At 41.2% G+C, this 17,273-nt stretch overlaps 1 protein-coding gene across 5 annotated transcripts in view; it reads right to left on the bottom strand.

Moving 5' to 3' along the window:
* Nucleotides 1–17,008, bottom strand: part of LOC309815974 (E3 SUMO-protein ligase RanBP2) — a 49,561-nt gene extending 32,553 nt beyond the window's left edge. The window contains exons 1-7 of one of the 5 annotated variants that reach the window (XM_082643088.1): nt 16,823–17,008; nt 12,013–12,080; nt 10,610–10,721; nt 9,925–10,077; nt 5,601–5,831; nt 5,119–5,264; nt 3,033–3,225 (exon numbers count right to left, since the gene is read on the bottom strand). In XM_082643088.1, coding sequence (XP_082499214.1) covers nt 3,033–3,225; nt 5,119–5,264; nt 5,601–5,831; nt 9,925–10,077; nt 10,610–10,721; nt 12,013–12,080; nt 16,823–16,894 — 975 coding nt within the window. In that variant the 5' untranslated portion in view covers nt 16,895–17,008. The remainder of the gene's footprint in view (nt 1–3,032; nt 3,226–5,118; nt 5,265–5,600; nt 5,832–9,924; nt 10,078–10,609; nt 10,722–12,012; nt 12,081–16,822) is intronic. The other 4 variants (XM_082643084.1, XM_082643085.1, XM_082643087.1 and 1 more) reach the window with 4 other exon arrangements.
* Nucleotides 17,009–17,273: the final 265 nt, after the last annotated feature.

The following is a 17,273-nucleotide window of genomic DNA, read 5'->3' as shown; positions in this document are numbered from 1 at the left end:
GCAATAGCTCTAAAACTTATAAATGCATAGATACACTGTGATCCTGCCATTCTTCTCTCAAGAATTTATTCCACCGCAAAATGTCACGTGTGAAATGGCATAAATTAGTCGTTACAGAATTATTTTGAAGTAGCATAGCAAAAAAGTAAAACCTGGTATCTTGGTTTTAGGGCACTGGTTTAAAGAAACCCAATCTATGGTACATCCATAGAAGGAAATAACATGCAAACATCAGAACAAATGAGAGTGCTGTACTCATGCTATGTTTTCTGGGCTGATATGGAAATATCACCAAGATATATTTCATGGAAATAAGGCAAAAGAAACAGAATGTACAGAATTTCTTCTTTCTGTATTTTCTAAGAAGAGTGTGTGTGCATAAAACATTTCTTGAAGAACTCATAAGAAACTAATGACATTAGTTCCTCCAGGGAAGAGAAGTAAATGACTAAGGAACAGACACAGGAAGGACTTTTCACTGTATATTCTTACATGCCACTACAATATGAAACCATGTGAATATAACCACCTTTCCAAAGATAATTTTTCAAAATAAATATATTACTTATGAACCTAAAAACTTCTGATTTTGCATTTTAGAAACATTAGTTTGACCTATGCTTTCACCCAGAAGCTTTTAAAGCATGAAGCCAAACTTAGTCATCTACAGATTGATGTTGAAGACCACAGAAAATAAGAAACAAAATGTGACATAATTCTTCTTGCTTTCAAACTGACCTCAATTCATAAAACTGGCACCTTTTCCAGAACTACTTACTCAACCACTATCATTTGGGACCAGTAAATTAGTTACTGGTCACAGTAACTAATCACATCATCTCAAATCAACACTTCCTCATCTTAATTAAAAGGTTTCAAAAGAGGGAATTCCCTGGCAGTCTAGTGGTTAGGACTCGGCGCTTTCACTGCGGAGGACCCCAGTTCAATCCCTGGTCAGGGAACCAAGATCCCACAAGCTGCACAGTGCGGCCAAAAAAAGGTTTCAAGAGAGAATTTGCTTAAAGCCTAGCTGAAACACAGACATGCAGATCTTCCTCAACTTACGATGGGGGTTATGCCCCAATAAACCGGTAAGTTGAAAATATCCTAAGTTGAAATGCATTTAATACACCTGACCTACCTTCAACGTGCTCAGAGCACTTACATCAGCCTACAGTCGGGCAAACTCATCTAACGCAAAAAGCCCATTTATTGTAGAGTGTTGAATATCTCATGTGATTGAATACTGTACTAAAAATGAAAAGCAGGACTGTTGTTGCCTGGGTACAGATGGCTGTAAGTCCTCATGGCTGTGTGACAGATGGGGGGTGCAGCCTGCTGCCACTGCCCAGCGTCACAGGAGAGTATGTACCACGTATCGCCAGCCCAGGAAAAGGTCAACATTCAAAGTACAGTTTCTACTGAATGCGTAGCACTTTCACACCGTTGTAAAGTTGAAAATCTGTAAGTTGGACAATCATAAGTGGGGGACTACCTGGACTCACTAGAACTACAGTGGTCCCCTGAGCAAGGGTCTGAGAACCCTACCATTAAAAAAGTTATTAGCCTCACGCAATCAATTAAGAGGGAGATTTAGTTTTTACTATTTAAAAAGGTCAAAGTTTAATACAATAAACTAATGAATACAAGAAAAAAGAAACAGACTCACAGATATATAGAACAAACTAGTGGTTACCAGTGGGGAGAGGGAAGGAGGGAGGGGCAAGGTACTGGTGTGGGGTTAAGAGTGCAAACTATTGTGTATAAAATAAGCTACAAGGATATACTGTACAACACAAGGAATACAGCCAATATTTTATAATAACTATAAATGAAGTATAACCTTTAAAAATGGTGACTCACTATATTATATACCTGTAACTTATTCAATACTGTACATCAACTATGCTTCAGTTTTAAAAGGGCCAATGTTTAGAATGGTTGACTGTGTGTTAACTTAAAAATACACATTTTTAAAAAATTTAATACATTTTAGTTTCCATTAAAAATAAGAAAACTGTCAGCTACTTGATGATTCTATAAAAATATTAATCGTAAGTACCTTTTAGTGCTTATATAAATTACCAAACTTCATTAACTTCACTAATTTTCACTAAAATATATTCCTTATGAACCAAAATGCTTTCACTGAGCACACTGTAGCACTGTGGACCACCTATCAACAGGTTTTTAAAAGATCTAGGTAATGTGAACTAGAAGGAGGAACATTCTCTAAAAGTAATTCTATAGTGAACCCCTTTTTCTTTCTCTCAGGCAAAAGATTATTCTCCAAAGCTAACAATAATTTTTACAAGCTGGGCTTAATTCATTTTTTGGAAGACTGCTCATTTCTTTTCACTTCAGAGTTACGAGAAGCTCACTAAAGAAAACATTAAAACTACAAGAAAACATTAAAACTACAAAAATGAATTATGGAAGGGATAAGAGCCATCATCTAAAAATAATTGTTAATATTTTGGCATACTTTCTTCATGTCACGTTCTATGTATAAAGAAGTTTCATGTTTCCAAAGATAAGTCAGTATACTGCTATACGTTAAATATACTATTAATGTTGTATACATATTACATACACGTTTTCAATTAACATGTTGAAATGCGTGTGGCAAACACATTCTTCTATCATAGCTTACGTAACCATACCCCAAAATTTACTTAGTTTTTTGTCCAAGTTATGCGTACCTTTTTGAATCAAGTTTTATCCATCCTTGAGACTATTTCCATATTACAGGTTCCCAGAAATGGCAGAGTAAAAAGATCAAATTCTTCAAATTGATCTTCCAAAAAGCCATAGCAATGCCAACTGCCACCAGCAATGCATCAATGTACCTGTTTCACCAGCCTCACCAGTACTATATAAATCTTGTTACTCTTCACCCATCAAAGTAACTATTTCATTTTAATTTTACATATTTACCCATATTTTCATTACGGACCAGGACACACCTCCATGTGAAATACAACAAAGTCTCACTGAAATGTCAATTGCATGCAAAACTGGGAGTGGATTACCTGAAAGGCTATGAGATAGCACAACGCAGCCAGCTCAGAGAGCGCTCGCCACTGCACGTCACTATGCTGACCCATCTTCAAAAGCAGAGAACCAGCATGCATGTAGAAATGTCCTCTCACTTCGAAGAAAGTAGCTGAGAGTTCATCATTTCCACCCACACAAGATTTCACAGACTGAAGAGCACTATCAAAACTGTAATATTAAAGTATTAAACATGCATTAAACTACTGCATTGTAAATAATCAGTTTCATTATTTAATTCAAAATAAAATTAATAAAACAATTTATTTCAAGCTTCATCTTCCACACTGTAACTCTTAATAATCCATATTCTGTTTTATGAATTATAAATCATCTAGTGCTTATTGTTATTCCACACACTTCCTATACTTCAAGCTTTACCTCTAGAATGTCTTAATCCAAAACATCTTCTCCATCATATGGTTTAGTTGTTTAATTCAAAGTTGAAATTTCTCAAATTAAACATGCCATTTTCAAATTATAACTAAAATATGTGCATTATCAATACCATAACTGCTCTTCTTACTATACACATAACTAGAGTTAAATAAATTATATTTCTCACTATTATTTGTAATCTATGTATTAATTAATGCTTTTGAATCCTAATGGTGCTCAGAATCTTCATTTTGTAAGAAAATCAAAAGCAAACACAACAGAAATGTGAAGGATGATTTTAAAGTAGATTGTAAGAAACCTGAACAACAGACATTTCTTCTAGCATGTGAGTTCCTGGAACCCCTAGAGCAGGGGTCCCCAAACCCAGGCCTCGGACCAACACCGGCCTGCAGCCTGTTAGGAACCGGGCCGCACGGCAGGAGGGGAGCGAAGCTGCACCTGCGGCTCCCTATCGCTCCCATCACTGCCTGAACCACCCCCAACCCCACCTTCCCCGCCCCCGCCCCACCCCCAGTCCCTGGAAAAAATTGCCTTCCGTGAAACCAGTCCCTGGTGCCAAAAGGGTTGGGGGACCACTGCCCTAGAGGGTCTTAACACCCCTCCTAGGGATCCATGAAGTTAAAATTATTTTTTACTACTACTAAAAAACTGTCTCTTTCTCCTTTATTTCCTCATGTAACCAAGTTTTTAAGTATATAACCACACCAAAATAAAAAAAACAAAAAAACCTAAATAGTTTCTAAAATGATCTAAAAGTTCAATTTAGTTTTTTTGGGATACTCCCTTACCCTACCCATGTTAAGACACTAAGTACTTCCTCAAGAAAACTACCTCTACCCTTCAGTGAAAAGAATTACTTTTCAGACAAATGGAGAGTGTAAACCAGGGAATGTCAAACTTTTCCTATAAAGGGCCACATACGAATGTGGCTTTGCAGGCACACCACCTCTGTCACAAGTGCTCAGCTCTACCACTGCAGTGTGTAGATACGAGCCATAGATAACACATAACAATGAGCATGGCTGTGGCCAGGAGAACTTTATTCATACAATCAGGCTGTAAGCCTTGTTTAGCCCACAAGCTCTAGTCAACCCCTGCTCTAAACTAACAAACAAATCCAAGTGATGTTTCTGTTCAGTGGAATTTATTTTAATCAAGTGGAGATACTGGTCCTCAAAATTAAAACGTGGAAAACAGAAAAATCATGTATTATATTTTAGTTATCTTGTTTCTAAGCTAAAACATTGTTTTCTGAAATATCAGTCACGTTAACAGCTTATACCAGAATATCTGACAAATGAAGTTTATTCTCTGATTTTCAATCAAGATTGTATCATTTTTTTTGAAACAGAATATGGAACATCAGTTAGAACATTCATTTTCAGGCTCAACTCTTTACTAAGTATGCCAAAACTAAATATTTAACTATAATTTAATAAGGCCTAAGCAGTAATACAGTTCTCTAGAAATCAAAGTCACACGAAACCAATTACAATATCCTCACAAAAGAAGATTCCTTCTAAGTAGTTCATTATGTTAACTATTACCTCTGGATATATTACAGAAAAAATAATGCCATTAAGATGTTTAGACCAATGAACGGAATTACCACAAACAGAAAACCTGTAGTTGACACCGAAGTACTCTCTCCGTAGGTCAACATACCTCTCCAACAATTCCCTGCTCTCGTGCACATCTCTCGTGGACAGCGTGAGAAGCATAAGGTTAGCGTAGGCTAGAAGTAAGTCCTGATTGGTTGCTCGCCAGTTACTTTTATCAGACTCCAAACACTGTGAAGATTCCAGATATTCCTATTTTGCAAAAAGAACTCCAAGTTACAAAACTTTATCATGTGTTACAAAACTGAGTGCTTTATGCCTACAAATTCCTTTGCCCATTCCTATGCTGTAAAACCACGTCGATTTTAAATCAGCCCATAAAAACACCAGAAAATATATAAACATATTTCTCATATTTATTTCTCCAATCCACCCAATATAAATTGAAATCATGCTAGTAAAAATCTCATTTCACAGCTGCTATACATAAATGAAAGAAATTTAGGTCTTGGAAGGCAGCGCTTATATACAAAGGGATATACGGTAACTGTCCATCAAGAAGTGTGAGACCCAGCAGTTTTTACCTACCTTAAGGGTCTGTACAACACAGGAATTCCACTCTAAACTTGAACGCAAGGCTATGTTTCTCTCTGCCTGGTGGCAGTGGGCCACAGCATCCTTCAGTCTATTGTTTGAGCGATACAGCTCTACTAGTCGGATGTTCATGTGGACATCATCAGGTCTTGCATAAAGTTCTGACTGAATCAAGTCAAAAAGTTTATTCCATCCATCTTCACCTTTACAATCTAAAAGCTGTTCCTGTTTTTAAAGAACCGTTAATTAGAGAAACATCTGTGCAACTCTAAACACATCATGGCTCCTATGAGCATCATCCCACTGTGTCTGGCTTTAGTAAATTGCCTCTACCTACCTCATTAGCCCCTGAGAGTCACTTCCAGCCCAGAAGCTAAACCTCAAGAAATGTACGTGGGGAGAAACACCTGGGATGACATAGCAGCAGTGGCTGCCCATGCTCACCTCAGAGTGTGTAAGGACGACCGGCCCGCGTCCCTGCACACTCCGGTCACTACCAGAAGCCCAGCCTCCCAGGAGCCCTTGCACCAGGGTCCTCAGCCTCAATGTGCTCTGCATCTCTCTAACGCTGACTCATCCCTGCCCCCTCTGCTCCCACTCTGGAGCTCCTACTGCTCTACTATCTTCTCAAAGTCTTCACCTTCTGGCCTTTCTGAATGGAGTCCCATTCCAAGACAGCTGCCATCACTTCTCTGCTAGCCTACGCACAAGCAGAGGAGGTGGGGGTCTCCCAGCGTCACCACCACATCCCTGCTCCTAACTCTGTTTTCTGAAGGACTTGCTATCCAGCTACTCCTGCCAGTACCCCCCATTAGCAACTGGAATAGAACCGTCTTCCTTTATCCCTAACAACTACCCCCGCCAGTGGCAACTGAGAAGTGCACAAGACACACAACAGCCTGGGCATCCTGCTCTTTAACGACCTCATCTCCGCTGCTCCACACTCCAGCCTCAGCCATCCATTTGGCAAAATCTGTATTTTGATCAAAGCGCTCAGACCACCACACCCTCTCATTTTCCCACCTCACTGGGGCTCACATACCCTCACTGCCACATCTCTTTGCCTCTATCTACCACCTGAAAAGCTTTCAGTACACTGACATCACCAAGTTTTAATTTTCCATGAAATACCCACATACACTTTCCTTCCATGTCCAGCTGAAATGCCACAGTCCCAATAACCACAATTACTCCTTACTTACAGATGCCTTCAATTAACTCCCTCCACCTTTCCTGGAGACTCCGCCACCTGCTTCCTCTGCGCCCATACACTAACAGAGGAACAAGTGAGTGTAGGGCATTCGGGAATTTGGGAAATCACAAGCAAGCTAACTGATTTACTTTCATAATCTCAAACTGCCAAACTGGTAATGCCTAGAAAAAATAAAGCCCTACTTTACGTCTAATAAACTCACTTTCTCCATTCCCTGAAGAGTTCCCTTCATACTCCTCTTTCCTCCAACCCTCACTTTCAACTTATGATCACACCTCATCCCCCGCGGAGAAAATGGAAGCCACCACCCCTAAGCTCCACTCGACCTTTCTGCACTCACCTCCCCACCCCGCCACCTCGCAGACCATGCTCGCCATTAGTGCCCTTTCTCCCTCACCAAGCTCTCTCCTCCTGGATCAGTTCCATAACTTACACCTGGTGTGTCTATAACTGCAAAAAAGCCCTAGACTTCAATTATATGTTTAAAAATAAATAAGTAAAAAATCAACACCATTATGGATGCTTTTCAAAAATTCTACTCTCGGGACTTCCCTGGTGGCGCAGTAGTTAAGACTCTGCGCTCTCAATGCAGGGGACCCAGGTTTGATCCCTGGTCAGGGAACTAGATCCCACATGCATGCTGCAACTAAGAGTTCGCATGCCACAACTAAGGAGCCGGCGACCTGCAACTAAAGGAGCCTGCCAGCCACAACTAAGGAGCCCATGAGCCGCAACTAAGACCCTGTGCAAGCCAAATAAGTAAATAAGTGTTAAAAAAAAAAATTCTGCTCCCATACCCAAGAGAAAAAGCCCTCTCATTAATAATATTGAGTAGTTTTATTCATTAAAGAAATGCCAAAAAACTATTTACTGTAAGTAAGCCTCAAATTTTAGGAGAAATAGAGTTACTTTGCTAAATAGCTACAAATCTCATGGGTTTCTATTCCAAAAGATGCGGGGGGGTGGGAATCTGACATAAGATTTAGTTTTAGACAACACTGTCTTTAAAGAGTCATTAAAGAAAATCAGGATGCTTTAGAAACATTTAACTTTGGTTATACTGCAAGAAAAATAATCCCCTCCCATTTATACATGGTCCACAATGTCACAATGGAATGGATTGTCATGGCCAATAAGGACATTATGTTTGAGGCATAAAACAAAGACAGTAAGGTAAAGAAATCTACACACTGAAACCTAACATTTTAGATTAACATATATATATATTTTTTTGCGGTACGCGGGCCTCTCACTCTTGTGGCCTCTCCCGTTGCGGAGCACAGGCTTAGCGGCCATGGCTCATGGGCCCAGCCGCTCCGCGGCATGTGGGATCTTCCCAGACCAGGGCACGAACCCGTGTCCCCAGCATCGGCAGGAGGACTCTCAACCACTGCGCCACCAGGGAAGCCCCTAGATTAATATTTAAAATCCAGGTGCTTATCACAGGGAGAAAAACTTAATGTTACTAGTATTTATCTCTAGGTTTTTTTTTAACACTTTTGATTTAAAAATCTGTGCACAATTGCTCATACCAGATTTGTAATAGCTAAAAATTGGAAACAACCGAAATTTCCCTCTAAAGTAAATGGTTAAACTGTGGAACACACCCATATGACGAAATACTACTCAGCAATAAAAGGAAGGAACCAACTACTGACTGATACACACAACGTGAATGGGTCTCAAGGGCACTGTACAGAATGAAAAAAGCCAACCTCAAAAGGTCACCCGATGCCTGATTCTATTTATACAACATTTTTAAATTATAAAATTATAAAGACAGAGAACAAATTCACAGTTGGCAGAAGTTAAGGACGATGGGAAGGAGAGGTGGATGTGACCACAGAAGGGCAAGCATGAAAGACGCCCTGTGGTGATGGGGCAGTTCTGTCTCTTGACTGCAGTGCTGGTGACGTAAATCTACACGTGATGAGATGAACGAGAACTGAACACACACTGCACCAACGCCAAAATCCTGGTGTGATACTGTATTATAGTTACATCAAGAGGCAACCACTGGGGAGAGAGCTGGATGAAGTAAACTCAGGACTCCTCTGTACAATCTTTGCAACTTCCTGAGAAAAATCTATAATTATTTCAAAATAAAAAAGTTTAAAAAATTCTATCGGAAGCATGTATAAGTCGGGATGGAGGGGGTCCTGTTACAAAGTGTACACTGGGACTTCCCTGGCAGTCCAATGGTTAGGACTCAGCACTCTCACTGCCGGGGCCCGGGGTTCGATCCCTGGTCGGGGAACTAAGATCCTACAAGCCACCCAATACATTGGTTACAACCCAACATACACTTAAAATTCTGTTTGCCTAGTATATTTGGAAAGACTTTCTCCAGAACAGTCACTTAGTAAACTATATTTTACTCAGTAAAGAATAACAAGCAGAATGAGTTAATATATTAGCAACAAGTTTCTATCATTTTTAGAAATTACATGCTAGAGAAACTGTCTTTTAACTTTTGCTTGAAAACCTCACTATCCCATAACACAGTCCTTTCCAAATTTAGATAACAGTTCTTTAAAAACTTTATAACTCTAAACTGTCACCCTATGGGTAATTTTCACCCAATGAAGCAAAAATTTCATATCAGATAGAAGTCAGTTTAATTTTAGCTCCACCATCTAGCTAACAAACTGTAAAATCCCTAAAATATTAATCATTCCAAAGGGTAAATGAGATGCCATGTGTGAAGCAAACTCGTGCCTAATGAAAAAGCATATTGTGATAACGTATGTACTGTGAAATGGCTTCCACAATAAGTTAACGTCCATCACCTCACCCAGCTACAAATTACTTTTTCTTGTGATGAAAACTTTTAAGACCCACTCTCAGCAGCTTTCAAATGCACAGTGCAGTATTGTTCCCTATAGTCACAAGCTGTACTTCACAGCCCCAGAACTTATTTATCTTATAACTGAAGGTTTGTACCCCTGTGACCCCCTTCACCCACTTCCCACACTCCCCATCCCCCCACACACCGGTTTAAAGGTTACTACTGAAATCATTTAAACTCCAAATATTAGAAATAGCTGTGTCTTAAGTTTTCCCCAACTGCTTTTATTATATGCTTTCTTTTGTTTAATTTTTTACCTTTAGTTTATAAATTGCAGGACTTCCTGGAAAAAGTTTAGCTGCTCTTTCAACCCAGTATTTAGCTCTTCCATCACTAACATCATTTTTACAGAGCAATTCTGCAATCTTCAACACAAGATCTTTTTGTGTTGGGTTTAATTCCACTGAACGCTGATATCAAAAAAGAATTAAGAAATTAGTAGGATTCCTAAAGTCCATACACTCATACACAAAAATTAAAAATTTATCAAGTGACTCTATTAAAACTCTATTTCTAAATGACAGCATGTTATTTCAAGGCTGTTAAAGTGTCTGCAAGTAAAAATAAAAAAACAGTGTCTGCAAGTTTTCTGAAGATGAATTAAAAAAAATTATCTCTTTATTTGGTAAACACAAAAAAGAAAAGGAAGGGAGGGAGGGAACCACACACATAAGAACAGCATTTCTGATCATGGTAAACTTGAAATTTATAGGTGTTAATCTTCTTTTACAATCGCTAATCTCTTAATGATAAAATATAGCATTCTTTGGGCTAAGTACTTCAAAATCTGTTTCAGGCTGTTTCACTTAATAGTACGATGATACCAGTGCTTATTTTCAAGACATCCATAAAATGTATTTGAATTATTTATTACATAAATTAACCTGGGCATTATGTGTGTTTGGCTGTGCGAAGGCTATGTTTTAATCTTATATAGTTTACCTTATAACATTCAACTGCTTTCTCTATGTTTTCCTCCACTTCATAAAGAAGGCCAAGAAATCTGTGAGCTTTGGGATCCCTTTCTTGCACGTTAATATATGTAGATATATATCTGTTTAAAAATAATAATAATATAAAAACAATCTTTAAATTATCACATTTAGAACTGCATTGAACTGCTGAGAGAATATCTTAAGCCAAGCAACCACTAAAATAACTTATATTGTTATTCTAACTGTTGACCACCACTATTTAAAGTAGAATATGCAGATAAGTGAAAAGCATCCACAGAAAGAGATAATACTTAAACAAAAACACATGTATAAAGTTGACAACATACTCATTTTACCATTAAATGGTACATTTACCAAATTTTTTTTTCTAGTGCTACCCATTTTTAAGAAATGAACAACACATAAATTACTTTTTTTTTCTATTATTACACTTTGGGAATAGCACTAAGTTTTGCAGACATTAGAAAGTGATTACAATAAATCTTTAAACTATCATAATGCAAAACACTAAAGAGCAACAATTTCCAAATAACAACTAAGAGAATGTATTCACCTTTTAAACAAGAAAATAACATCTAACGGGACTGTACACAGCTAAAACAGCACAGAAGAAAAATCACTCACTACACCACCAAATGCCGGTGACTTCCATTCCTTAACTCAAGTGACAACTAAAAATAAGCATATTCTAGGTCCAGTGGATGTTATCACAGGAGATATTAGACCAAAGATCAACACTGGAGGAAAAAGTGTCATATTAATAAGGAACAGGGTTAACAGCCCCAATGCTGCTAGTTAAATAAAAGCGCTAACACTTTCCTTATCAGAATTTTCATCTTCCCATCGATGCCTTTAATAGCCTGCCTCCCTCAGAATTTCCAGCTTTAAGTCACTATAAATCAGGAAATCAGACCACCAAGCTTCTTGGCTCTATGTTGAGACAAAGCCTCACAGGATCACCTATCCAGTCAATTAAAGATCTTTTACACAAGCTATTCTCCTGCCCAGGAATTAGTTTAATTTTGTGTTCACTGCCATTTTTTTCCAGCTGATAAAAGTAGCAGATATCTAACCAGGAAGAAATTAAGATATAGGCATGGTTCTCTTTTGTTCTAACCCAGGACAATCTTTAGAGAAAATTTAATGCCAAACGATTTCTTGCCCTAGGTGTAAACAAGCAGCAGGCATGCAGAAAGTATCATTCTAGACTCAACCTGCATATAGAATCCAGACTAGTTCTTATCACCAATCTGAGTGACGAATCCCTTATTTCCAGGACATACTTAGGAAGAACTGCTAAAAAACGTGTATTTATCCATTTCGAAGAAGAACATGAGGTTAAACCACCGGTTTTAGAAAATTAAGGCATGTTTACAGTTTGGTACTTACTTTTTAGCAAGATCATATTCTTTAGCTTCGTAATACAGCTTTGCAAAATAGAATCCTTTCATTGACTTCTAAAAAAAATTAAGAATTCTTTTATTTATCATATTTTGAATTCTGCATATTTTTCACAAGAGCTAAAATCTGTCCTAGCAAGGTTAATATTAATATATTTGATTTTTGTTCACTTAGAAGATTTTTAAAAATTGCCTGTAGAAATGCACATGTTCTAAAAGTCCCGAGTCCATGTGTTCTAATTTTCATGAAACAAAAAAATAAATTTAAGAACATCAAGGCAAGATGACATTGGAAATTAAGAATTTATATCAGCAAGAAACCTCAGAAAACGAGTGGTGCCCCTCTCTCACTTTACAGATAAGTGAACAGACAGAAGCCCACTTTTCTAGGGGAGGAGAGGTACACGAGAGACTTCACTTCTCCTGCCATGTGTAAGCCTTTATGGGGAGAGTACCAAAGTACTTCAGACCCATAAGGCACTGGGGATTCCCTGGTCCAGTTACTGACAGCTCCACAGATCATTATTCTACACTCAAGGAGCTAAAGAGGCAGAAATAAAAATTGAACTCTTCTGGTAATAATCCAAGTCCACATCCTGGCTCTTTTATTTCTATAAGCTCCAAAGTCCAGCCTGCTGGGACACACCAGATGATGTTACACACATGTGATAAAAGTACACAGCCATCAAGCATTTTATTTTTGAAAGCTATATAAAGACACAGAAAAACAAAAATCAACATATATTAAGTGAAAAAGCAGCCTACAAAGCAATGTTTTCTTTTATTGATTTTATTCCTAAAAATACAGGTGTTAGATTTGTTCACTGTGCCTGCTATTCACCAGGCACCATTCTGGGCACTGGGGAATGGGCAGAAAATTAAGTCTCTGTCTTCATGCACGAAGGCTGCAGTTCAGGAAGGGTGACAAGCACAGAGGCAGGAGAGAGTGCTATTTTACAGTATTTCATCAATTATGCACAGTGCCCTGCATTTTCACAAGGCTACAATCAGATTCAGCGCACGAAGCACAGGCACCCTAACGTTGTGCCCATCCCACTGGCAGAGCCCCAGGAGTTGGTCCTAAGTCCTCTTCCCTCTCAGAGCAGCTCATCTGGGATACATAATCCATCTCACCCATGACTACGCTGACTCTCAAATGTGTATCTCTGGCTCTCAGCTCTCCTGAGCTCTAAACTTATGTGTAAAATATTAAGACCTGTCAGTCCTACCTTCTGTGTTACCTCAATCCATCCATTTTTCGACATCTCTACTGCTATTACCGAAGTACAAGCCTGCTATGCTCTCTCTCTGGGACTACCAAAACGACTAATTCCTTCCTGTTTCCCTCCCAAAATTAATTCGCCAAAACATAAGACAAACCACACAGTGCCTTTCTTTAAAATTTTAAATCCTTTTATGGCTTTCATTACATTTTGAAAATACCCATACTTCTCACCAAAGACTAGCATGACATGGCACCTGCCCAGCTCTACAACTTTACTTCATCTGCCCCTTGCATACTATGGTCTAGCCTGTGACTAAAACCAGAATGCATCTCTCCAACTGGGGCAGCCGTGAGGAGTCTCACTGCTTAATTTAAACAAAGGCAACTGTAGGTACTGATGTGATGTGACTTCTGCCCAGTACATTCAATGTCAGAGTAGAGAAATTCAATGAAGGTAAATAAATGGCAGAGTAACTATGAGTCTCTTAAGGTAGTCAAATGCCTTATCATCTAATTAGAGACGTACGGAATTAACGACCAAGATTCTCACTAACCTAGTCAAACAACAGCTACGGGGCAATGAGTTTGAGAGGATCAGCTGACAAGGAGGACCATGTTAAGCATGACTCACGTCTGGCACATAAACGGATGTGAAAAGTAGAGTGAGTGGAAAGCCCTCAGTGCCACTCACCTCCCTCCCCTCTACACCCTGGGGAGGCAGAGGTGGGTCCAGTACACCTGCCAAAAGCATAACACAAATATATCCATCACGTTAAAAGTGAAAAAGAAATAAACCACAAGATCATCTCAAATGCCACCAAAAGAAAAAAAGCACGTGACAAAATCCAACACCCGGGCTTCCCTGGTGGCACAGTGGATAAGAATCCACCTGCCAACGCAGGGGACACGGGTTTGAGCCCTGGTCTGGGAAGATCTCACATGCCGTGGAGCAAATAGGCCCGTGCGCCACAACTGCTGAGCCTGTGCTCTAGAGCCCGCGAGCCACAACTACTGAAGCCCGCATGCCTAGAGCCCGCGCTCCACAACAAGAGAAGCCACCGCAATGAGAAGCCCGCGCACCGCAACGAAGAGCAGCCCCCGCTCGCTGCAACTAGAGAAAGCCTGCGCGCAGCAACAAAGACCCAATGCAGCCAAAAATAAATTAATTAATTAATATTTTTTTTTAAAGGGATACATCGTAGGAAACTAAACCAACCAAAAAAAATAGAGCAATTATTATTTACTCTAGGAAAAATAAAACTACACAATAAAGGTGACTTGAATGCAAACATATTTACCTTACCGTAATTATATAAACACTAGATATTCATTTAACTAAAATTTACAAGAACAGAACTGAAATAAGGAGGGGAAAAGTAAATACATCTGTGGACCAGTCTGGAGGAAAGGTGAAAGCCAGTAGAAAGTGTCTAAAATGAGGAAAAGGAGATAAAGAAATAGAAGTACAGTCGACCCTTGAACGAAGCAAGGGTTAGGGGCACCGACCCTCTACCCAGTTCAAGATCCACATATACGTACAGTCAGCCCTCTGTATACACACTCGGTTCCTCCATACCCAAGTTTCCACATCCTCAGATTCAACCAACCGTGGATCGCATAGTACTCTAGTACAGATTGATTGAAAATAAACCCACATTTAAGTGGACCTGTGCTGTTCAAACCCGTGTTGTTCAAGGGTCAACTGTACATATGTATGTTATTCAGAAGTATGAAATACAGATGTTAACGGTAGAACAAACACCTAAGAGCTGTCAAGTTGCCTCTAAAGAGCAGGAAATCAGAGGTGTGGGATAAAAAGCCAACCAGACAGAAAACTAGGAAAACTAAATAGAAGCCATCTGGAAAAAAAAAAAAATTGAAGAAACGTTAAGTGACATTTTCAACAAGAACAAAAACAGATGTAAAGGAGCAGAAAATGGGAGAACAAAAGATGAGGTGAACAAATGAAAGCACAGTGGAAGCCTGGGAAGATGGGAGACTATGGACCCATCACGGCACCTAGAACTTGGACATCCTAGAAAGCCTGGTCTGTTCACATATGGCCAGTCTCTGCCAAACTGGGTACCAAGGAGATACTAATCTCTTCCTACTCTTCACAACTGCTGTCTCTGCTCACCCCACCGTCTCCCTCCCAACCTGTCCACAGCGCCCCGTTTTGTCATTTCACTGAGACCCAAGTTTATAGAATTACTGTCACATGTTCCAAAGTTATGCACTTGCTAGTCAATATTCCACTGAAGGCCCCAGGTTCTAAAATCAATGATTTCTCCTTGTCTGAAGAAAAACATCTGCTTAAAATACTCTTTATAAATGTAAAAGAGGTGACAGTAATAGCCAATCCTTAAAGTTTTGTCCCCACCTTTATTTATTTGACAGAAAAGTTCCTTAGTTCAAAGAACATTCTAACTCCTGTCTACACAGTGGTTCTTACTCTTTTGAGAGCCAGGGTCCCCACTTAGAATTTCATAAAAGCTCTCAACTTGCTTTAGAAAAAAAAGTTATACCGGTTTCAAGGGTACAGAAACGTTCAGTGAGGTTCTGGTTTAGGCTCTGGTAGCACATTTGTATTCATGAGTACGCCAGCAGTTGGGAATTACAATCTGTATGTAGGCACCTGGTCCCCTCCTCCGGAGGGATGGACTGTCCGCCACTCCGCTGGTCCTAAAAGAAACTAAACCACACCCACTGCCAAAATCCTATCGAGCCACCTGTCTCCCCAGGACAAGTATCTTTCATCTCTCCAGATCTCAATATCCACAGGGTCGTCGGCAGTAACACAACATACACCTAGTATGTGGTTAAAGACACAATTACGGTACCATTATATTCATGACTGTCACTCGGTTGTCGGTTTTTAACTTCCTCATGCATCTTTATTCGCATAGGCCCCTGCCCAGAACACCTTGAACGACCGTCCCTTTAATAGCCACATCTGAGGGCTCACCAAACGCGCCGAGCACTGCCCTCAATGTTTAACAAAGACCCTCCTAAACGCCACCCTACTAATGAAGTAAGCTACACTGACCTCAAACCCCACAGCGTGTGCATGGCAGAGCTGCGATTCGACCCGGGACAGCGACCAGGGATCCGACCAGCGACTGTCGGATCCACGGTGCACCCAGCTCGCTATCTGCCTCCAAGGAGGAAAAGTACCCCGACAGGCGTCGCCGGAAGGCCACAAAATCTGCCCCAGACACAAGGCCCGGGAGGAAATTCAGACCCCACCAGGGCTCTGATGAAAAACAAAATGCCGGTAAAAGCAGCTGTGAGGGGCGGCGGGGTGTGAGGGGCAGCAGGGCGGCCGGGCCTCGGCGCGGAGCCCGGGCCGTGGGCGCAGCGGGGGCGCCTCCCCGGCCGCCCGGGCGCCGGGGACGAAGAGGAGAGGAAGTGGAGGAGGAAAAAAAAAAGGAGAAGGGAGAGAAAGCGCCAACGCCCGCCGCCCGCCGCCCGCCCCGCCGCCTCCCCGCCCCCCGGCCGCCGCCCGGCCTCAGCGCGAACCATGGCGCCGCCGCCCGCTGGCCCGCCCAGAGGCTGCGTGTCCCGGCCCGCTCACCTCCCGGGGAGACGGGGCGGAGCCCTGCACCGAGGCGATATACCGCTCCACGTCGGCCTTGTTGCGCCTCATAGCGCCGCCGACCAGGGTTCGCGCGCGAGACGCCAGCGACTAGGCCGCAACGGTTGCAGTCTGGGGAACGCGGCGCCCAAAGCTCTGTGACGCAGCGCCGTCGCCGGCGAGAGGCCGACGCGCCTGCGAGTGTGCGTGCGTGCGTGCGTGTCGCGTCATCTCTGTGCGCCGCTCAGGCCCGCGTGGGCCGGCGCGCGGAGGTGACTGCGCTTGCGCGGCGCGGAAATGAGAAGCTCGCGGGCTGTGTGACGCGGCAGAAAGTGCATGACGACGACGCGGGCCGCGAGAAGTTGAGTCCGTGAATAGCCCGCCCCGCAGGCGCTGGAGGCTGACGGGGTGTACCCGGCGCCGACGTCACTCTTCGGCGCCAGTCGTGTGC

Source organism: Mesoplodon mirus (genome assembly GCF_964341445.2).
Source record: "Mesoplodon mirus genome assembly, chromosome: 14".
Taxonomy (NCBI): Eukaryota; Metazoa; Chordata; class Mammalia; order Artiodactyla; family Ziphiidae; genus Mesoplodon; species Mesoplodon mirus.
Note: the sequence above shows the minus strand (reverse complement) of the source record. Positions and strands in the feature narration are given on the sequence as shown.